The sequence below is a fragment of the Lasioglossum baleicum genome, chromosome 17, assembly GCF_051020765.1.
Source record: "Lasioglossum baleicum chromosome 17, iyLasBale1, whole genome shotgun sequence".
NCBI classification, from domain to species: Eukaryota; Metazoa; Arthropoda; class Insecta; order Hymenoptera; family Halictidae; genus Lasioglossum; species Lasioglossum baleicum.
In genome coordinates this window covers 3539844-3563583 of record NC_134945.1, presented here as the reverse complement: position 1 = coordinate 3563583, position 23740 = coordinate 3539844, and the positions used below count along the sequence as shown (strand labels likewise).

General features: G+C 45.6%; 1 protein-coding gene across 1 annotated transcript; it reads left to right on the top strand.

Moving 5' to 3' along the window:
* Nucleotides 1–20909: 20909 nt before the first annotated feature.
* Nucleotides 20910–21743, top strand: LOC143217683 (uncharacterized). The gene has a single exon (XM_076442223.1). The coding sequence runs from the start codon at nucleotides 20910–20912 to the stop codon at nucleotides 21741–21743; it is 834 nt and encodes a 277-aa protein (XP_076298338.1).
* The last annotated feature ends 1997 nt before the right edge of the window (nucleotides 21744–23740 follow it).

The window sequence follows — 23740 nt, the reverse complement described above, 5'->3', positions numbered from 1 at the left end:
TAATAACTACGTTAAAGTTTGAGTATTTTCCCCATTTTGTTACTAAAACTTGTCCTAATTTTGGGTTGGCTTCCTTTAAGATGTCAGTATTTATAATGCCTAAATCAGAGAGTAATCTATTGATAGGTGTTACTAATTTGCAATCTGACGATATAAAGTGTACGTAATTCGAATGATGGAATGTTAAATTTTCCCTGGAGGATGTTACCACCCCTTGGTTTCTAGAGTTTACGTGTCTGAATTCTATGTCAGGTACTATACTTTCATGGCTTTGTATATACTGTGGTCTACCTCCCTCCTTAGATTTTTGCTGTAAGCCTCCATTAGGATGGGGTATAAACTTTGTTGAATTAGGTTGATCCAATTGATTCTGTAATTCTCGTTCGTCGTCGGTGTCTGATTCTATTTCCCTAAAGGTTGGTTCAAGTACTGTGTCCTCGTCCGATGAACTGTCAGTTATCGTCATTTGCGTTTGGTTTGGGGTTTCAAAATTTTCGTCCTCGCTATCGCTAATCTCAACTTCTGGGAGTTCAATCGCTACCCAGATAGCACAGAAACATCTTGAAGACGTCTTAAATGCGTATGCTGTCGGACATTCAAGATATCTTACGGATGTCTTGAATGTCCTCCGAACGTATTCCGAACGGCCTACGAAAGTCTTCTCAACGGCTATGTTACTAAACCGTACGTTCTAAAAACGTCCCAAAAATATCCATTAAACGTCTAAAAAACGTCTAATCGACATTCTTGGAATGTTTTTAAAACGTACGGTATTGTAACACAGACCGTTGAGAAAACTTTCGTAGGCCGTTTGGAATACGTTTTTAGATGTCTAATGGACATTCTTGGGATGTTTTTAAAACGTACGGCATTGTAACACAAGCCGTTGAGAAAACTTTCATAGGCCGTTTGGAATACGTTCGTAGGACATTCAAGACATCTTGCAGGTCCAAAAATATTAATTAAATATATATATATACATATATATATATATATATATATATATATATATATATATATATATATATATATATATTTGATTGGTCATGTGAAAAAAGAGACTGGAAGGGTCCCAGTCCATTTTCGCATGACCAATATCATATATATATATATACAGGGTGTCCCAAATGTGGTGTACTTAATTGAAATGGGAGGTTCCTGAGACCATTCTAAGAGACATTTTCCTTTGCACCAATGTCAACTGCGGCTTTGTTTAGGAGTTATTAACGAAAAACACGGACCAATCAGAGCGCGCCCTAGACGTGCGATGGCACGTTCATCCCGGCGCGCCGGGAGACGAGCGCGGTGTAACGCCGCGATGCCGCAACGAACAAGAGTTTCTCGAGATTATGTGAATCTTCCCCGATTTGGATGAGCTTTGGATATGTTGTCAAGACCATCATTCTGAACAACATTTCCCTTTACAGTTTTTGTCGGCCGGCTTTAGTTTACGCGATAAATGTAAAAACTTGTAATTGTAAATCGATCGATTGTACTATCTTCTACCCGATTTGGATGAGCTTTGGATATGTTGTCAAGACCATGATTCTGAACAACATTTCCCTTTACAGTTTTTGTCGGCCGGCTTTAGTTTACGCGATAAGTAACTTGTAATTGTAAATCGATCGATGTACTATCTGAACTATCTCCTCTCCGATTTCGATGAGCCTTGGATATGTTGTCAAGACCATGATTCTGAACAACATTACCCTTTACAGTTTTTGTCGGTCGGAAGAACTTTACTTGTCAATTCATATGGGTGGATCTCTTTACCCGACTTACGGCAACTTTACCCGAACGAGGGAAAAAGCAGAAACTGATTGTATTAAAACCTCACTTATTCAGCCGTAAATCCATTTGCTGCTTCGAAATGTGTGTCACTGGGTCACTCGGTGACGAACTGCACAGATGTCTTCAGGTATACGACAGTACCGAAAGCTAAGGGACGTACGGCCAGGTCGACGAACTGCACAGCCGGTGGTAAAAGGCCTAAGGGATGCGCGGTCAAGTCGACGATCCAGAATTTCACTTTCACTTTCGAATCGATAAATAATTCGTATGTTTATTTCAAACAGATGCCTTGAAATTTTTCCATACTCACAATCACTGTTCACATTTGTCAACACATAGTTATGCACTAATAATAATTGCCATATCCCTTGTACTGCTGCACAAATCACAACAATCAGGTAATGCAATCACTAGACTGCGGATTTCATGCATTTGCAGCTAACATGAGTAGGTGCATTTTAAGACAGTAGAGAGATTAAAATAATTTCAAAACACCATAGTATTATTTTCAACTTCTTAAAATGATCACAGTGAGAATCAAATATCTGTCTGGCTCCTGTCCCTTGTAATAGCGGCAGCCAACATTAATGTTGCATAAAGATCCGTAGTCTAGTGATTAGTTTAAATATTACTATCAAAAACACAGCTAATAGCAACCGTTAGCTTTGAATTGACAAGTCTTTGGAGATGTTCTCTCTATCGCGGCTCGAACGACACTGATTTTCCGCAAGATTTTTCTAAAGAATTTAGGAAGGGCATTTAGAGTGTCGAAATTCGAAATGTGCACGCTGTAGCACGAGAACGACGGGACGGTTATACGAAAAACAGAATGCGAGAAGGACCGCTGTAAGCTTTGTGGCAAACACATGTTTAGTTTTTCCTGCAGGTTGGTACGCAGAGTCGATGGGTAACTGTTCGAAAACGTCATCCGTCCTTTTACCCAGCAAGGGGTAAAAATGTCAGGTCAGCGTAGCATCCCTATTGTCCTATACCTTCCTTAAGAAACTTTCTAAAAGAAGGACAGACGACGTTTTCGAACGGTTACCCATCGACTCTGCGTACCAATCTACAGGAAAAACTAAACATGTGATTGCCATAAGTCTTAAAGCGGTCCTTCTCGTATCCTGTTTTTCGTCCAACCGTCCCGTCGTTCTCGTGCTACAGCGTGCATTTCGAATTTCGACACTCTAAATGCCCTTCCTAAATTCTTTAGAAAAATCTTGCGGAAAATCAGTGTCGTTCGAGCCGGGGTAGAGAGAACATCTCCAAAGACTTGTCAATTCAAAGCTAACGGTTGCTATTAGCTGTGTTTTTGATAGTAATATTTAAACTAATCACTAGACTACGGATCTTTATGCAACATTAATGTTGGCTGCCGCTATTACAAGGGACAGGAGCCAGACAGATATTTGATTCTCACTGTGATCATTTTAAGAAGTTGAAAATAATACTATGGTGTTTTGAAATTATTTTAATCTCTCTACTGTATTAAAATGCAACTACTCATGTTTGCTACAAATACATGAAATCCGCGGTCTAGTGATTGCATTACCTGATTGTTGTGATTTGTGCAGCAGTACAAGGGATATGGCAATTATTATTAGTGCATAACTATGTGTTGACAAATGTGAACAATGATTGTGAGTGTGGAGAAATTTCAAGACACACATTTCGAAGCAGCAAATGGATTTACAGCTGAATACGTGAGTTTTTAATACAATCAGTTTCTGTGCTTCTTCTCTTTTTTTACGATAATCTCGTAAACTAAAGCCAACCGCCAAATAGTCTAAAGAGAAATGTTATTCAGAATAATGGTCTTGACCACATATCCAAAGCTCATTGAAATCGGATAGGAGCTAGTAGTACATCGATCCCATGGATTTACAAGTAAAGTTTCTCGCGATAATCTCGTAAACTAAAGCCGATCGCCAAAAAGTCTAAAGAGAAATGTTGTTCAGAATAATGATCTAGACCACATATCCAAAGCTCATTGAAATCGGAGAGCATTCACATAATCGAGAAACTCTTGTTCGTTGCGATGTCACGGCGTACCACCGACACTCGCTTGTCGGCGCGGCGTGGCGCGGCCGCCCAGGGCGCGCTCTGATTGGTCCGTGGTTTTCGTTAATAACTCCTAAACAAAGCCGCACTTGACATTGGTGCAAAGGAAAATGTCTCTTAGAATGGTCTCAGGAACCTCCCATTTCAATTAAGTACACCACATTTGGGACACCCTGTATATACAGGACATTTAATTATAGGAAATATATATGTGGTGTACTAACAATGAAAACTAAATAACAATAAAATATAAAGTTTTTTATTTAATCCGGCCGCAATTCTGTCCGCCGCCCTTTTGAGCCACATTTGTATATTTGTATGGCAATCTCAGCTTCTCGTCTTGTTGCACAGACGCGTACCTTTTCTGCAGCACCTTGAATAAAATTTCTTATTCTGTTAATTTGTACATGAATCATCACTTTTATAATAACACTAAAATAAGGGCGATACTTACATATTACGAGGTTGGCGATATTTAATGTACTAAAGGGCTTCTTCCCCTTTCTGCTCAACCAGCTATATGTCAACGCCAAATTATTCGTAATTAGCGTCGACAGAACTCTTTTTACAAATTGGTAAACTGTTCCGTCTCAAGAATCGTTGTCCCTCGCAAATATTCGATTTCTAAGGAAAGATTTATTAACGGGTCTTCCCTCGCGAACATATTACGATCGAGCCCCCCTTTACAATGTTTTTCCTTATAACAGCGACACGACGATGCAAGATCGGTATTTGTTTTTAGCAATCGCTCGTCCCCCCAAACATCGGAGACACGGAGAGTCGATTCTCGAATGTTCTGCAACATTGTCGTGACCAGGAGACCGTTAGAGATTAAATAATTTGATATACCGTAACTAACCAAAAACAGTCGGCATTCGCTTCAGATATTGCAACCTTCGGAACAACCCAATCGCGGTATGGGTCGATTGTATGCACGGTCATAAAATATCTACAGTCTAAAGTCTAAAGAATCCTCGCGTTCGTTAATCTCGGTCAAGTATCCACGTTCACCCTCGACCATCTTGTTTCAAGGATACGCGCTAGCTCGTAAATCTACGGTAAAGGGACACCATTAAATTCTTACAACATGCTTCCAAGGGTGCATCGGCCGACCCATACACAATTCTTAATATCGAAGATTTGTGTACGTATATTTCGGACAATAAACAATTCGCATGTATACGGTTCATCTGCACTGCTGCTCTCGTAAGCCAAGAGATGGCATTGCCCTCGCAGGCCCGTCACATGGAAATGCTGCATGTTCATAAACAATCGAAAACCTCTCGGTCTCCAACTCGGGCATACTCCTACTCTTCTTTCCAATCGACCAATCGAAAGAAAGTGTAAAGAGTGATCGATGTCCTGATTGGAAGCGAAAGATCGACAGCACCAACCAGGTTGCTTACCATTATAACAAAAGACGATTCATTCTTTTCCCTACTCTAAAGCCAACCTCTCATACATGAGGCGCTTCTCTAAAAACTCGTGTTGTGTATGGAAGTCGAGTTCACTCACAGTTCGTTACGATCCTTCGAACGAGTGACACTAGCCATTCTCAACCGAGCGTTACACTTCTTGCTACCGATATCGTGCAAGCGATGTAATACAGATCAACACGGTTTGATCTGCGCGCGTCTAAGGCAAGACTTGTCGGTACAGCCTTACTGACGAGTCCTCCGGCAAGTCTAGGACGAAACGCAATTCTTTCATTTCTTTCATTTCCTTCATTCCATCCAATCCGATCCGATAAAATTGAAATAGTTGTCTAAAGTTAATTCGGCGGACAACCAAACGATAGACTCGCGAATACGACGGTCGCGACAAAACATAAACGTTCTCGCCGCCAATTTTGTATAATTCCTGAACCTAAATTAAGAAGTTATTAATATTACATTCTGTTAACTATATCAAAATGAAAGATCAATTTCAGGTATCAATAAATTTTACTGTACGCCATCTTGAAATTGTTCGCCGCTATTTAGGATATTCTCAAAAGTAGAGAACTCCTCGTCCGTGTTGAGCGGAAACTTTAGCGGCGAAAATCTCTGTAAAAATGGGACCCTATGGTCTTCTCCAGCGGCTATCTTGTTCCCCGCTTCTTTTAATTGACGCACTTCTTCTTTTAAATCCTTTACCTCTTGAAGTACATCGGTGAGGAGAGCTCTGAAGAGATGCCCTTGCTGTTCTATGTTCTTCATAGATTGTAGTAATGTCTCCAGGCCCTCCTTACTGTGTCCAGCTTCTTGGTTTCCTATTAATTGTTTATTACAAATTATATTATATTTGTTAAAGTAAATTTACTTATTATCTCTAAAACATTTTCCTTAACTTACGAACAATAAATTGCTCCGCCATATCCAGCGACTCCTCGTTGTCGGCATGCGAATAATGTGAGTCTGAAAATAAAATATATTTTGATTAAAAACATTTACTAATTACAGAAAATGAATCATGTATCACTATCGACATCCTCACTGATGGCCTCATGGTGTTGTTGCCTCCTCCTCTCTCCCCCTATATTTGCCAATAACGATGGGGATCCGACATCCTCGTTGATGGCAGTGACTGAAAATGAAATATATTTTCATGAAAAAAGATTTACTAATTACAGTAATATTTAATGCTTAATATGTAGGGTGCTTTTGTTTGTATTTACATACCAATCTTAGTGTTAGTCCTCTGTCTTGGGGGAGAAGGAAGGACAGAGAGAGTACAATCCGACGACGATTCGTCGTCATTGTTGAACCGTGGTGGTCGCGAAATTCTCCTCTTTTTCAGGGCACCCGCCTGGTCAATCTCTAACTGGAGGTCGCTGGTATCTTCAGCCGCCTTCGCCTTCCTCCTCGCTTTCGCGTAATCGTCTAAAAGCATTGTATAATTATTATTTTAATTGTACATGTACGGCAGGTACGTCAAACACGCAGCCCGTCGACAAGTAGTTTGGGGCCCGACCAAAAACTTTGACACTCTGATGATGACAATTTATATATGTTCTCCGCTCCAAATTCACCCTTCTGCAAATGAATTTCACCTTTCTGTAAATCAATTTCACCCTTTTACAAATCAATTGCACCCTTCTGCAAATCAATTTTATCCATTTAAGAATATTTAAAATTAATTATTTATTTATTTCGATTAAATTATATATTTATTTAGACACACGTGTATTCACGTACGTCAACTATGTCATTACTCTGCGAGGGAAGACTCAATCTCTATCTCTATATATCTCTATATCTATATTTCTATCTCTATCTCTATTTATAATAAAATCGTGTCTGATTTAAATTTAACAAAGTGTGGTGATGGAGAGCGCGTTCTCGATGTAGAGGGTTGTTCTGAAGCATATCTTTTGTTTTGTGAGAAAATTAGGTTGCGGTGAATAAGATCTTTGTCTCGGATCACGTCCGTTTTCATTGTAAAATCGTTGATTATCCCGTCTATAGTTATTTTGAGCTGAGCAACATGGTGGTATATTACAAGAACAATTACAACGTGAAGTAGCAGGTCTAGGATTTTGATAATAACCCGAATCATAGGAATCTGCATGTCTAGATGTTCTATATGGACTAGGAGATCTAGATCGGTTATCACGGTGAAATTGATAACTAGGAAATTCACGATAACTATCGCTTTTATAATTTTCCCTAGAACTATAACGTTCAGAATTATCTATTAATCTATTATTTTCATAAGATGGTATACAACCTGTCTTTATTTGATTTTCTACCTTTAACGCTATTTCTAATGCCTCTTCTAACGTTTGTGGATCTCTTGCAGCTACTGCTTTTGCTAATTCGTCCGGTAAACCCCTAATGAATGAATTTAAAGCTGTGGATTTTGTATAGACTACTATGCTATCGGAATATTCGACATATTTATCTTTTATATAACTATGAAATTTCCCCAGCAAAATTTTCAGTCTATCATAAAACCCGTGAACGGTTTCATTTCGATTCATTCGAATTTTTGCAATCTCCCGCTGATAGTATTCATGAGATTTTCCACGAGAAAAACGTTTTTTTTAATGTTTAATCAAATCATCAATTGATTCGAACTTCATATCATAAATGCAATCTCGAGCTTCCCCTCTTAGTTTCAGAATAACCGCTCTAATAAACATTTTTTCGCACGTCTTCGGTAGACAAGAGGCGGCATTTTGTACGTCTATTAGAAAATCTGTTAGGGTTATGTTATTCCCGTCGAACTGTGGCAAAACCGCAATCGCTTGCTGAATCGCAAAAGTTTCAGCCATTGCGGTAGACGTAACATCATTGAAAACTTTAGACGATTGGGCGCTCGGGCCGTCTTTTGCCTTTGAGGTAGACATTTATACATAAATCAATTAATCAATCAATAAAATAAACTAGAGGGTTATTGTTGCTCGCTCGCTTCGCTCGCTCGCGAGTAGGGTTGTTTTTGCTCGCTCGCTTCGCGAGCTCGCGGGTAGGATTTTTTTTGATTTGGTGTGTGACTCTCCACGAGCCACACAAAGAACTTCCCGATTCGTTAGTTGCAGTATATCATTATCATTATTAAGTGTACGTTTTAATAAGATTATACGTTTTCAGGGAAATTCAATAGTTTTCTACTTATCAAAATGTTTGCTATATGGCGTCGCATTAAACGAACATCGCAGTCTCATTGCTCGCTTGGTTCCTTGTTATAGCATACTAATGTTGCAAAATAAATTGTCTTAATTAGTTTTTCGAAAACGATACAACTCCTCATTCTCCGGGTTTGCAGTATTGGTCTTGGTTTTCTTCGATACTGTTAATTTAAATTGTCCCAAAATATATAAACCGCGCTCAATTTTGAAACTCTGCTCAGTGCTACATACAACTTTTATGAATCGTAATCGCTTCAGCAGGAACCACTGGAAATTAACTACGTGTGATTTGATATTTTTCCTCACTCGACATATGAACTTGATTCGATATTTTTATTATTGGTGTTAAATTTTGATGAATATTTGCATTTTTCATATAATCACGATAACGAGTTCTTACTTTCACTCCTACTCTGGCCAATTGAAAATCTAACCACAATATAGACGGAATTTTAGTATTGTCTTGAAAAGTAATAAATTTTAATATTCCGCATGTGTGCTCCATTAACCAATCCGTTTTCAACATCAATGTTATTAATAATTATCATATAGTTTATATTAATTTTCAATTTAGTCTCAGTTAATAATTCGTTTTGAACTGATTGTTTTTTTACAGATTGTAATATAAATTTTTTTTGGTACTTTCATCGATATTCTTTGAAACTGTATTCTCGGGAGTAGAGATGATTAACTCACTCTTGCATTGGGATAATTTTCGATTATTGTAAGCGGAAACATTAGCGTAAGGAAAAAAAAAAAATTTTTTTTTAGTTAAAAAAATTTTTTTAAATTTAAAAAAAATGAAAAAAAAAATTTTTGTGTAATTACGTTTGTTTCTTCGATGGAAACTTTACGTTCTCTCGTATAAATTGCATTGTAGAATCAACTCATTTCGAAAAAAACTAAAAATCTAAAAAACTACTTGACCAATATGGACCAAAATCTAATCAGCTCTAAGTTACGACGGGGCACATCGATTGCATCATTCATCATTCTGATCGCGTTGTTACTTTTTTAGAAAACGTTAACGAAAAATTTGATCACATAGAAACAGACATACGCGCGCACACACACACACACACACACACACACACACACACACACACGAACATTTTGCTGAAAATAGTCTAAAATGACTGCAATGACCATGAAACGTGAAGATCTGCTAAAAAATCGATTTTCGATTTTCGGGGTCATTACAATAACTTCCCTATAAAATCGGGAAGTTAAAAATAAATCAATAAATGAATAAAGAATATTCAACAAAATCAACCAAACAATAATCAGTAATAATATCAATAATATGGGCGAATATTGTCCAATAGAGAACGCTATCGAAGATCAGTAACTGTTCGGCGTCGACCGACGGTCGGAGGCGCCTGACGCTGGAACCGCTCAGCAATGAGCGCGCGAGGACGGCAATGACGAGGATCGTGAGAATGAGGGAGAGAGATTAATTTTAGAGTGGAGTTCACACTGCACTTTATTTCAACCTGGAGATATCAATAATCGCCGACGAATCTAATTGCGGAAATCTTGCGCGTGCGATATTTCTGCCTTTGAATCGCGACGGAAATCTTGTACGACTCCTTGACGAGGGTCGCCGCGAACGGAGATCTTCACCGCGTTCGGAGGAAAATCTTGACGCGGGCAGACGCACTGATCGCGACGCGAAAGAATAAGTACAGAAAATACAACGTGCGAAATAATTAATCGTGTTATCTCGGATAACTGATCGGAAGAGTAAACTGTATCGTGAGCAAACAAATAGATAGAGAGCGAGAAGCTTGATTCTGAGAACTGAGAATCGAACAGAGAGAGGCTCCGTCGAAGGAGGGCCTTTAAATATTCTCCGAAACGGCAGGCGGGGTCGCACGCGATTGGTTCCGGATTGATCGCATGATCCGGGAAGACGCAACGTTCGAGATTCAAACTATGGGATCTACCGGTGATGGGCGCTTACAAACAACTCGCGGCCGTGCGCAACGGTAACGAGCCATCGCTACGCGACTCTAAACATTATGAAAAACAGCCACAGCAAGTGTAGCTCGACGGTTGGCGTAACGGCCGGCAAATCCCATAATTCGAATCCCGAACAGTAACTATTCCAATATAATTGTAACATTATAATAACGAAACATGTTCAAAATTCAATCATTCATTTTTCATGAACAGAATATGTGATCTCTGTGAACAATTTAAGTGAATACGAGTCACTACTTATTTAAATAGTTTAGGAAAGAAAAGGAACGAAAAGGTGTTAAAAAAAATTTTCCAGATAGGGAATCCTTCTTAAGAAGAATCCCACCGGTGCCACCAATTTCTGTTACGAATTGCCTACGTGTATTTCACTGTGACGAAAGTCCGATTGAGATACACGCGGATTCCCGTAGGCAATGCCAGAAATAATTATATTTATTAATTTGGGTCCGGAATGACTCTACTCCCTAATGGGCAGTTTCACTTAATTGCTAACTGGAAAAGGAAGAGATGGTAAGAAACACTATGAATCTTAGAGGTTAACTGGTATAAACATAAATATATTATATCAAAAGAAAGATCTGATCAAGAGTTAACAAAAGGAACACGTGTATTACAAAATTCGATGAACGATTGAGTTTCGATATGTTCGCCGATCAAATCGCGAATACAACAATTTGAATATAATATTCCAGTGACGGAAAACCCCACAGTCTTGTAAGGACTACCGGATATTATTCGCACATGGTCAATTTCAATATACAACGAGATCAATGATAATATGGTAATCTGTGCAACTCACCACTCGAACACTACAAATAATACAATATTCGGAACGAAATACGTAGCTTGTGTTCGATCTATTAATGATAACGCTGGAAATACCTGTAAAGAAACTGAAAACACACGCACGGTTATACAATGACAAGATGGCGGAAACCGTTACTGTTCTCGCGAGGAAATTGTCAGGTGACTAAAAGCAACTCACTATCGGTCATTACACAATTCAAATTTATTTTATCTTCGTACACTGTCTATACCACGCTATCCACTGTCTATAACACTAATACCACGCGTCCGATCACTTTGAATGCTAAAACAACAATGCCGATAGGGGACACAGTCCCACATCTGGTCGATCGGCAAACTTCGATCGTTCAACCAATCATAGCCGGCAGGGGACACAGTCCCCCGCCTGGCCGTGCGGCAAACCTCGCACCGATCAGCAAAACTCGATCGTGCCCTTTTTTTTGGCTTAGGTCGTTGCGGCTTTCCCGCCGACCGGCAAACCTCGGTCGCGACCATAAAGTTTCGGCTATTGTTCTCATAAGTACCACGGTGTATACGGTCCTTATCCGCTACGCGGAGAGAACCCAACATGTGTATATCAACACGATATGACACATGCCACAGAACGCCATAGACGAAGAACGCAGTAGAACAATAACGCAATAGAATACAAACGCAATAGAACGACGATAATACATAACATACCAGTACATTTTATAACTACCGCCGCGGCCCGATCGCGACGGGAACAGTTACAATCCCGCGTGCGAAATACTGATATTATACAGAACGATTCTATTCAAATTAAGGATTTGACTTTCGAGTTAACAATTCCAGACTGAACTGGGCAAAAAATGAATAATAACATAATGTTTAACGTAAACCGCGTCTTCGCTTGAACAGGGAGGAAATACTTTTCCTTTGTTCTGAACAACTCTAACGGAATAAGCTTACGGACAAAACGACACGCACCTCGCGATTGTACGTCGATGAGTGATTCGAAATCGCAGTCTCGCGGAAGGCGAGAGTGCCTGTCCCGAATCTATTCCTATTACGCTGCGCGCATTAACCAATCAGATTTAAGAATTCGGAAACGACCGTTTGTCTTTGTCTGCTATGAAGCGTGTTTCCTTTCTGTTCTTGTAACCGCTACAGTTTACCCAAATGCCCGGAGTCTTCGTACGGCATGACTCTGCTATGTGATTGTATACAATGCTGATGTCGCCGAGCGATGTACGAGAGAGAGAAAGAGAAAGCATGGATCCTTGACGAGAGTATGGCATGTGTAGCTAGGGCGTACCCACAACGATGAACGTTGCTTTTATAAGTAAAGTCGAACCTTGCCTTCTCTCTCTCTCTCGTACATTGGTACAAATAGGTTTTTTTATTACATAGCTAACGACTAGCGCGCTTCTTCGTTCTAAACGGTAATAACAGATATTGACTTTGAATTAATAATTATGTCCTGGGATCGTATCTTAGATTTATATTTGGACAACGTTGATTCCAAGGGGAGTATGCGTTATCTATATATACATTACTCGCGTTGCTAGAAGAATTAATATTTAACACATCAAAGACCGTGCTGCGATTGATTAGGGGATTCCCACAATGCTAACGCATTATCAAACCGCCGCACAGCCGATGGAAAGAGAAACGATAAAATAACTATGTTCGGAACGCAACACGAAAAACAACCTTAAAATGTATCAGTCTTATGAAGTAGGAACATCTTTGCGCATCGCTTCATATCGCTATTAGTAGGGGGATTACACGGTAGGGGGATTCATCGACATGTCAATAAAGTTCTATTTGTCGATCGATATTTTAACACAGGCGAAAAATGATTAGGAAAAAAACCCGTTTCAGTATCTAAAGTGTGTGTGTGAGTCTCTCTGTGTGTGCGCGTGTGTGTGAGAGTGGATGTGTGGTCGCTTTATTTAAACATATGTGCATATCTTTGGTAAATATGGAAAAGTATATGCTAGGTGTTAACATACTAATTACATATAACTAATTGCACATGTTACATTGCACGCTTTATTAAATTTAGGTGACTAATGGATCGCTACAATAATTTAAGTGACACGTCTCTGCTCGTTTTTCCTGCAACTTCTCCTTCTGAGATCATCTATAAATTTAGCATCCTCAGCTAGCCACCAATATTTTTTAGACAGGCGGTGAAAGTCGTCCTTGTCTCTGTCAGGAAGTGACGTGGAGTATTTTATGATTGGGGGTTCGTGGTATAATTGTACTTGAAGGATTTGTCCGCCCTGCCTCTTGCAGCATGATAAATTATTGAAGTATTCATACTGTCCTGTATTAGTCCACTTTTGTCAAGGTGCATAAATATCTGAGGGGCGATATGCCCCGTTGCCATGCATTCTTCTGCGTCAGGTATGTTAATATGTAATAGGTCGGTGAGGATTTTGTTCTCTGTATTTGGGATACTGGCAAAGTAGTCACGTATTAGTTTAAGGATGTGGCAGTCAATATGGGTAATATCGGCTAGGTTGTACAAGGTTTTGCTGTTTATGTAGTGGTTGTTGTATGTCTTTCTGTAGATGTGTAAGGCGGCTCGTATACAGTTTCTTTCGAATGTACGAATCCTTTCCATGGTTGCAGCGTTCATGTTCCACCAAATGGGAGGAATCATTATGGGTTGAATCAAGAGGAGACAGCAAATTATTTTTGCTCTTTTTGAGAGGGAATTATTGAAGAAGAGTCTGCTGTATTTTCTGTATAAGTTTGTGGCTTTCTGTAGTTGTGTATTGATGTGTATGTTGAATTTGAGAAGGTAATCAAGTTGATCACCTAAGTATCTGACACATTTTTTGTGTTGGATTGTGAAGTTACTATTGTTGTTTTGAATTGCGATGCGAAAGTTATTTATATGGAATCGTTTGGAACTGTTTATGAATTTAAGCGGTTTATGAAAGAGGATTGTCTCGCATTTGGAGGGGTTTATCTTTAAATTCCAGTTCAGGTAATGCTGGTTTAGATTATTAACTAGTTTTTCTAGTTAGTCTTGTAAAACATTTGGGTGACTGTCTGCTACTAGAGAGATAAGATCATCTGCATATGCAGCAGAATAAGTATTATTGTTTGAGTTGAGCTGGAATAGATTCGTAATACTGTGAGTGAAAATATTATACAGTAAGGGGGAGTTGACTGTACCCTGAGTAAGACCTTCTTTTATGCAGTAAGTTATGGTTGAAAGTTGCTCACCATTCCAGGTGACAAATTTTCTATTTGTGATCATTCTCCATATAATTTCAATGAGGTCAGTAAGAAAGTTGAGATCATTTAAAATATAGATAAGGCCATTTATCCAGACTGAATCGAAGGCCTTTTCAATATCTATGAGGCAAGCACCGACTATTTCATTGTTATGTACATGCTTAGTGATAACATTAGTGATTGAGTGGATTGCGTGTATGGTGGAGTGTTTGTGTATGAATCCAAATTGTGTATCAGGAATGATTCTATTGTTTGTGGTATGCTGAGTGATTGCATTGTGAATGATGGCTTCAAATACCTTACTGATAGCTGGAGTGAGGCTAATGGGTCTGTAACTGGCAATATCTTCTGGCGGTTTACCTTTTTTAATAATTGGAAGGACTTCGGCAGTCTTCCAGCTATCTGGGAAATATCTGCAGTTAATACAGTTATTAAATATTATTGAGTACGCGGTTATGAGTTTATTGGGCAGATGTTTGAGAACGATTGGTGGAATCTCGTTGAGGCCAGAGGAGGATTTATTTGGCAAGTACTTGAGGATGTAACTAGTATAGGAAGGGTTACAGAAAAAGGAGTTTTCTACACTACTTGGGCTGATTGCTGTGTTGGAATCGGTAAAACATGTTGTTTCGGCTACGACCGACGGGCGGAAAGCCTGAATGCCGGGATCGCCCAGATGTGGACGCGCGAGGAAAGGTGTAACGGTCGCGGAACGGAGGTTAAAAGAAAACTCTCGGAGAACTGCGTAATTTCGTTTGGAGAAGCATGTTGCTTTATTAAATTTGAGCGCGCAAGGCACTGATTCGAGCTCGGGCTAGGAAAGCGAAGATGTAACACCAGTTAGTAGCGAGTGTGTCATAGCTCTGAACGCGAAGACAAGAATCTGTCCGCTTCGCCGAGGGGGTCCTCGAATCGACTCCAATTCGGCGAACGCGGTAGTCCGCGATTGGCGGATCGATCGCAGAGTCGATTGTTTCGGGATTCAAATCGAGGTAGTTTACGGGTCACGACGCTGAGACGTTGAGAACGCGGCGTCGAAAATCATAACACACGGCGTGTGTTCTCCGCGCGTCTTGAAGTAGGTAGAAAAACCCAGGGGTCTCAATCGACCGGTAAACTTCTCGATTTGAATCCCGAACACATGTTATTGTTGAGCTATTGTTAAAGTTGTTTGTAAATGTATTGGTTAGCTTGAATGATTCTGTGTCTATTAGTTTTTTAATTGGTTTGGAAGAGTTGGTGTGTCTGGGAGAGTTGATTTTCTCATAGTACGCACCAATTATATTTAAAATGTGTTCGGGATTCGAATTATGGGATTTGCCGGCCGTTACGCCAACCGTCGAGCTACACTTGCTCTGGCTGTTTTTCATAATGTTTAGAGTCACGTAGCGATCGCTCGTTACCGTTGCGCACGGCCGCGAGTTGTTTGTAAGCGCCCATCACCGGTAAATCCCATAGTTTGAATCTCGAACGTTGCGTCTTCCCGGATCATGCGATCGATCCGGAACCAATCGCGTGCGACCCCGCCTGCCGTTTCGGAGAATATTTAAAGGCCCTCCTTCGACGGCGCCTCGTCTGTTCGATTCTCAGTTCTCCGAATCAAGCTTCTCGATCTATTTTCTGTACGTTCTGTGTGTTTGCGACAATCACTGCGCTTTCTATCTCGCAACTTTACTTCGAAGTTCCTTTTGAGTCGCCTTCGAGCCTTATTGTTTCGCGTCGCGATCAGTGCGTCTGCCCGCGTCAAGATTTTCCTCCGAACGCGGTGAAGATCTCCGTTCGCGGCGACCCTCATCAAGGAGTCGTACAAGATTTCCGTCGCGATTCAAAGGCAGAAATATCGCACGAGCAAGATTTCCGAATTGCGATTCGTCGGCGATTGTTGATCTCTCCATTTTTCAATAAAGTGCAGTGTGAACCTCACTCTGAAACGAATCTCTCTCCCTCATTCTCACGATCCTTTTCATTGCCGTCCTCGCGCGCTCATTACTGAGCGGTTCCAGCGTCAGGCGCCTCCGACCGTCGGTCGACGCCGAACAAAATGTCAACAGGATTTTGTATAAAAATTTCATTATTGTGCCATATGAATTCCTCTTTTTGATAATTACATCTGGATAATAGGTTTTCGTTTTCCTTTTGAACTGTGACATGATCGATTTTTAATTGGGGTTTCGGTCTGAAGAATCGGTTTATCCTATGAAAAAAAGCATCTGATTTTCTGTAATCTATGGATTTAATTTGGGTTTCCCAATATTTTGTATAAGATTTAGAATATTCTAGCTTTAGAGTGTAGTTTATATTTGACAGTAGTGTTCTTTAAGGGATACTATGCTATGATGGTGTGTATTGATGTTGAGTTTGTATAGGCTGTGTAAGGAGGTTAGTACAAAGGATTTGTATTTGTGGAGTTTTTTGATTTTAGTATTGACATAGCTTAGGATATTGTCGTTGGGTTTGAATTTTGGAACTACCTGTGCTATGGTGATCTTGATTGCTGCCTCAATTTCTGCAAGGTGGGCGTCTATTTCTTCCGTTGTCAGGTTTCTGTTATATGGCATATCGTGATTGAAGTTCCTGTTTAGTTTTTTTGTGAACTTTTCCCATTTTGTTTTCTTAAACATGAATCTGTACGTTTCATCCGGGTTGATTGTTTCCAAGGTGTTGTTCAGGATGGCAGTTAGCACTAGGGCTCTGTGGTCACTGTTGCAGTGCATCGTAGTAACTTTGTTGTTGTTGAGGTCGGTGAAGTTGATCCTTTCGTCTGATATGCAAAGGTCCAAGTATGTGTTGGCGCTTGGGAATGTTGGTCCATCTGGTGGTATTATTTTAGCTCGGTATAGGAGTGCTGCAGTGTTTTCCCAGTTTTTGAGCATTGCTCCTTTTCTATTTGTATCCCTGTCTCCCCATGCTACGTGTCTTGAGTTCAGATCACCAGCAATGACATAGTAGAGGCTTGGCTGATGTAGTTTGAGACTCTCGAATAGATAGGTCATTTCTTTGATGTAGATGGATTTGTCCTTGATATTTGCATATATTGCGATTATGAACAGCTGTTGGTTATTTTTAAGATTGAGCCTGACTATTGTGTATTCTAATATCTGGTTGTTCCTGGATGAAGGGGTATGGCTTGTCTCGAATGGAATATGAGTCTTGATTAGGATAGCGGTGCCTCCTCCCGCTTTACTGTTCTGTCTGTCGTTTCTTATAATGTTATAATTGGAGTACTGGAGTTTGTATCTGTTTGTCAGTTTGGTTTCGGAGACTAAAGCAATATCAATGTCATTAGCGTTAACAAATTGGAGTAGATCGTATCGTTTGTTGAGTGACACAAGTGAGTTTACGTTAATTGCAGCGATTTTAAGCTCGGTTATTGTGCGGGTGCTGAAGGGTGTATTATTCATTGTTAATGTTGAAGGCTTCGTACAATCTGTTAATCTTGATTGCGTTATGGTTGACAATATGGAAAAGGGAAGCCAAGTGCGAGTTTATAGTTTCAGTGATTAGTAGTTTAATTTGCTCCATGACATTGATAGAGCTTAGGTTAGGTTGGACATGGTTGACTGTGATGGGGACCTAGGTATATGGGGCTCACCAATGGTGACTCTGATCTATTGGAGGGTATGACTACAGTGGTGGTGGTCCATATCCTAAATCCTCTTGCTCCACCTCCACGTGGTGGTCCCTGGGGCACACTGCGGTGTGTGCTAACGGAGCGAGGGGTTACACAGGCACTCCCCGCTCTTTTTACTGCGTGCCTCTCACGCAGAAGAGCAGTGCCGGTGTACTGAGTGAATGTGTATGTATGCATGTGTGTGTGAATGTGGCTGCGGCCGGTGCACGGTGGATATTCCCCGTAGACTAACCAAGGGAGGAGTAGTAGCCTCCCGACCGGGGCTGGGAGATATGTTAGTACCTGACCTCTGTGTGTGGCAACACGCACATGTTTAACGTGGAAGAACCGCTACTCCCAGCTGACTGGAGCCTAGCCGGGGGTTGAAGCCGTGTTAACTGGGCGCAGAAATGGAGGATTACCTGGCCAGTATTTCCTCTTACCCTGTGCGTTGGGGGGCAAACCAGCGCACCGTCTAGCCTGAAGTTGGAGCAATATCCGGTTCGGATCCGGTGCGCTGCTTCAATAGGGGTGACGTAAAACCTTTAGCATTTTATTTTAACCTTTTGTAGAGTCTTGTTTTCCCATGTCGATAGGCTTGGCCAGCTGACAAGTCGCTTCTCGGCTTCGACATGGTTTAATTAGGGTGCTTTATCGGCGGGGAAGTGCCCCTATGCGCTAGGGGTCCCATGATGGGCGAACCGTCGTTAGATTTAACGAAATTTTGCCATGGAAGGCCTTCTTAAAAAAACAAATTGTGGGATGGAGGAGGGAGAGGAGGGGTCTCCCGGTAGAGGGAGACCAAGGACGCGTTCAAGTCCTCGCGTCTTGGTGGAGAGGTACTTGGGGCCTCTTAGCACTGAGGCGACGAAAAAGGACGCGCCGACGACGAGGTCCATTCGGGGTACCTCGGCGTCGAGTATGGAAGGGTCGGTCCGATCCGTCCTGGTGGGGGAGGGAGACGAACCGGGGCCGTCTTTCGACCCGATGGATGACGATAGGGCGTCGATGAAATCCCAGGCGTCATCGCGGACGTTAGGGAAGCGTCCCGCGTCGTCCATCGTGATGGGGGTCTCCGATGAGGAGGGGACGAAGAGGCCCCGCGGCAAGGGCGCGCCCTCCGTACAGGAGCGCCAGCTCGATCTGCGGGACCTTCTCCCCCGCGAAATTGCCGCTGAGGTGGTGGCCGCCGGCCGATTGGTCGAGGCCACCGCCCTCAAAAGCGGCAATCTAAAGGGCACCGCAGTACGGGCACTTAAGGATGCGGCCCCTCTTGTGAGGGTGCGGATAAGTTGCCTGTAGCCCTCTGGGCAAGCGTCCAGGCGGAGAACCGCGCCCTCAGAGGGGAAAACGCTGCGCTGAAGCGCGAGTTGGGGGGTGTTAAAGACACCCTGGCCGTCCTTAAGACGGAGCTAATGGCGGTGAAGCAGCGGCAGGCTGTGCCCATGCCCTTGCCTGGTGCACCTTCGCTGCCGCTCCACCCCGGGGTGGTTGACACCCCGGATAAGGCGCCGCTGCCCTCTTCGTCGGGGCCGGCGCCGAACGGGGAGGCGGTCCTTCTGGCCCGTATCGGGGCCCTCATGGACGCCAAATTAATGGCGCTCCGCGAGGAGTTCCGCTCGGTGTCCGGGGACCGCTACCCCCCATCGACGGCGGGGACCCGCTCAACGATCCCTGCCCCGTCTTCTTCTTCCGGTGGTCCCCGGTCCCTCGACTTTGTCCCTCCTGTTGGGGGACCGGAGGCGGGGACGACGACGGAAAGGAAGACGACGAAAAAGAAGAAGATGAAGGGGAAGAAGAAGGGGGGACAGGGGGATGCCGGGGCCTCCCCCACCCCCTTGAGCACTCGTGAGGGCGCACCGCTCCCCCCTAAGGTGGGAACTTGGTCCGAAGTGGTGGGGAGAAAGGAGAGGCGGAAGGCCAAGGCCACGTCCGCCCAATCCGCGGCTCTCGCCTCTAAGGGCGGGACTGGGCCTGCGACGAAGGCGCCTCCTCGAGTGGCGGCCCCTCCCCGTTCCGCGGCAGTGACGATCACCGTCCCGGAGGGGAGTAAGGCCACCTATGAGGAGGCCATACGCAGGGCTCGTCAGAGCGTCGATCTCGGCGCCCTCGGTATCGAGACCCTGCAGTGGAAGCGGGCAGTCACCGGGTGCCTTATCATCAGGTCCCCGGTGTCGATGGGGGCGCGAAGGCGGACGCCCTCGCGGCTGGGATAGCTTCTGCCCTGGGGGATATGGAAGTGAAGGTCGCCAGGCCCGTCAAAAAGGCGGAGTCCCGCCTGACCGGCCTGGACCTCTCGATAACCCCCCAGGAGGTAGTCGAGGCGGTGGCGACAGCCGGGGGCTGCACCCCCGAGTCCGTGAAGGTCGGGGGCATTAAGATCCCGACCGGAGGCCTCGGCACCATTTGGGTGCAGTGCCCGGCAGTGGCGGCCTTGGCCATTGAAAAGGCCAAAACCGTAAAGGTGGGATGGACCCTCGCGCGGGTGGTGCCTCGCCCTCGGGCATGTGAGGCAGCGGTGTACCGCGGAAGTAGACCAGAGCAGCCACTGCTACCGGTGCGGGGATCCGTCCTACCGTGCAGCCGCTTGCCAGTCCGCCCCCGCTGCGCAGTGTGCGCGGGGGCGGGCAGGCCCGCGAATCATAAAGCGGGGAGCAAGGCGTGCTCCCCGCCTTCGAAAAAGAAGGGGTCCAATGGGGGCGGCGGTGTGGCGCCGTCCTCCGAGGACAAGGACATGGAGGTGGACCCGACTCAGGGCGTAGGGGAGAACTCTGCTTCCCCTGCCGTCAATGAGTCGACTGGGACGGGAGTATCCGCGTGCTCAACGTAATGGCTGCTACGGCTCGCGGATGCTCCCAGGTGGTTCTCCACGCCAACCTCAACAATTGCCGCCGGGCACAGGACCTGATGGTCCAACGCCTGGCGGAGCTCGAGGTTGGCCTGGCAGTTGCCGCGGAGCCCTACGAAGTCCCCGACCACCCACAATGGTTCGGGGATCTGGAGGGTTCCGTGGCGATTTGGGTTCGCCAGTCGGCGAGGTTGCCTCCTTTCTCCGGGGTCGAACGGAGCCGAGGGGCGGTGTTGGTTAAGTGGGGAAGACTGCTAGTCGTCGGGTGCTACTGTTTGCCGAATTGTGGCTCCGCCGAGTTCGAGGCGTATTTGGACCGGATGAGGGACATGATGACCCCTCATTTAACCGGTCCGGTGTTGGTCCTGGGGGACCTCAACGCGCGTTCTACCAGTTGCGGGAACCCCAGGACGGAGCCTCGAGGCGGAGTCCTAGAGGACTGGATGGAGGGGCTGGAGCTCCGGCTGCTAAACCGGGGCTCCGTGCCGACGTGCGTGAGGTGGAATGGTTGGTCGGTAGTGGATGTTTCACTCGCGACCGCTTTCGCCTCGCGCCGAGTGTCAAATTGGCGGGCCTGGGAGGGGGAAACCCTCTCGGACCACAGCTACGTCATGATGGACGTGTCTGTGGATTCGGACCCGCCGGCGGACACGCCCCTCCTCCGGCGAAGTAGCGCCCTTTCGGCGCCCAGATGGGCGACGAAGCGGCTAGACGGGGACCTGCTGAGGGCCGTGATTATCGGCTCCGCCTGGCCTCCGGCCAGGGAGTGCGGACCAGAAGAGGCGGCGCATGGTTCCGGGGCGCGTTGCAGATGATCTGCGACCCAGCGATGCTCCGGGTTAGAGCCTGTCCCCCGCGAAAGTCCGTGTACTGGTGTTCGGGCGAGTTGGCCGAGCTTCGCAGCTTAGCCGGTCAAGCCCCCCGCGCGACGTCCGTGCTCGGCGCCGCCATTTCCTCGGCGGCGACTCGGAGTCGACGGTGGACGGGCTGTACAGGGAGTACAGATCGTCCGCCGAGGCCCTCAAGCACGCGATTACCGCGGCCAAGGCCAAGGCCTGGAGCTTACGCTTACTAAGAGCTTACGCTCCGCGACGATCCGTGGGGGCGCCCATATAGAATGGTGCTTGGGAAGCTCCGTCCCAGGGCGCCCCCTGTCGCGGAGACGATGGAACCGGAGTTCTTGGGGCGCGTCGTTGACACCCTCTTCCCCCCCCCAATAATAACGGTGGTGAGGGGAATGGTGAGCGCGCCCCGGTGCCGGCCAATGATTGGTCGGACGAACTCCTGGTCTCCGATTGGGAGCTCGACCAGGCCATCCAGGAGCGCCGGCCTAGGGGCAAGAAAGCCCCCGGCCCCGATGGCGTTCCTGGCGGTATAATGGCCTCGGCGCTAAAGGCCTTCGCCCCGGCTTACACGAGCATCTTGGATGCGTGCCTGAGTCGGGGAGTCTTCCCAAAGTGTTGGAAAGAGGCGATCCTCGTCCTCCTCTACAAGGATGGTAAGCCCGCAGAGTCTCCCTCTGCTTACCGGCCGATATGTTTACTCGACGAGGCGGGAAATCTGTTCGAAAGAATAATTGCCGCCCGCCTCCGAGAGCACCTTTCGCGGAGTGATCCCGGGTTGAGCGACGGACAGTTTGGGTTCCGGAGGGGGCGCTCAACGATAGATGCGTTGGAGCATCTGCGTCTCCTCCGGGAAAGTGCCGTCGCTCGGGACAGGGTGTTGATCGCCGTGTCATTGGACATCTCCAATGCGTTCAACACCCTGCCCTGGAATGAGATAGAGGACGCCCTACAGCATTTCCGGGTTCCCCTCTATCTCCGGGAAGTGCTCCGGGACTACCTCCGCGAGAGAGAAGTGTATATTGCCGGCCGGTATGGGGCGTACCTGAGGGAGATATGCCGCGGGGTTCCACAGGGGTCGATCCTCGGACCGCTCCTGTGGATCCTAGCATTCGACGCGGTTCTGCGGGTCTCCCTCCCCCCCGGCACGGGTGTCATATGCTATGCGGACGACACCCTGCCCTACGCCGAGGGGAGGACCTGGGAGGAGGCGGGACGCCTGATCGAGTCCGCCCTGGACTACGTGGTTGGACGGATCCGGGGGATGGGGCTTGTCGTAGCCGCCGCAAAGACCGAGGCCATATGGTTGCACCAACCATTTCGGACGCGGCGGCCGCCCCAAGGATTCCGGATCCGGGTCGTGGATACCCTCGTCGAGGTCGGGCCCACCATGAAGTATCTGGGCCTGACCATCGACGGTCGCTGGCGTTTCGAAGAGCATTTCGAGCTCCTGGCCCCCCGACTCGAAAAGACAGCGACCGCGCTTTCGCGGTTGCTGCCCAATATCGGGGGGCCGCAGTTGAGTGTACGCCGCCTCTACATAGGAGTGGTGCGGAGCATTGCCCTGTATGGGGCACCCGTGTGGCACCGCTCGCTCGAGGCCAGCCGACGCAGCGTCGTGCTCTTGGGAAGAGTGCGCCGTCGGCTGTCCCTGCGGGCCATACGGGGATACCGCACCGTCTCGACAGAGGTGGCGGGCCTCCTGGCCGTGGTTCCTCCCTTCCATCTGGTGGCGGCGGAGCGGGCGATCGTATACCGGATCGCCTGCGTATCCCGCCGCCCCCCTGGGGAGGAGCTGGCGGCCGCGGAGGAGGAGCAGTTCGAAGTGCGGAGACGCCAGGCCCGTGCGGACGTGTACGAGCGATGGAGACGCATGCTTGCGTCCTCGACGCGTCCGACAGTTCGGGCCCTCCTGCCCATGTTCGATACATGGTGCGGGAGGCGAGTGGGGTTGACCTTCCGCCTCACGC

Coding starts and splice junctions, on each gene's coding strand:
- LOC143217683 (XM_076442223.1), top strand. CDS start 20,910: ATGGCTGCTACGGCTCGCGGATGCTCCCAGGTGGTTCTCCACGCCAAC.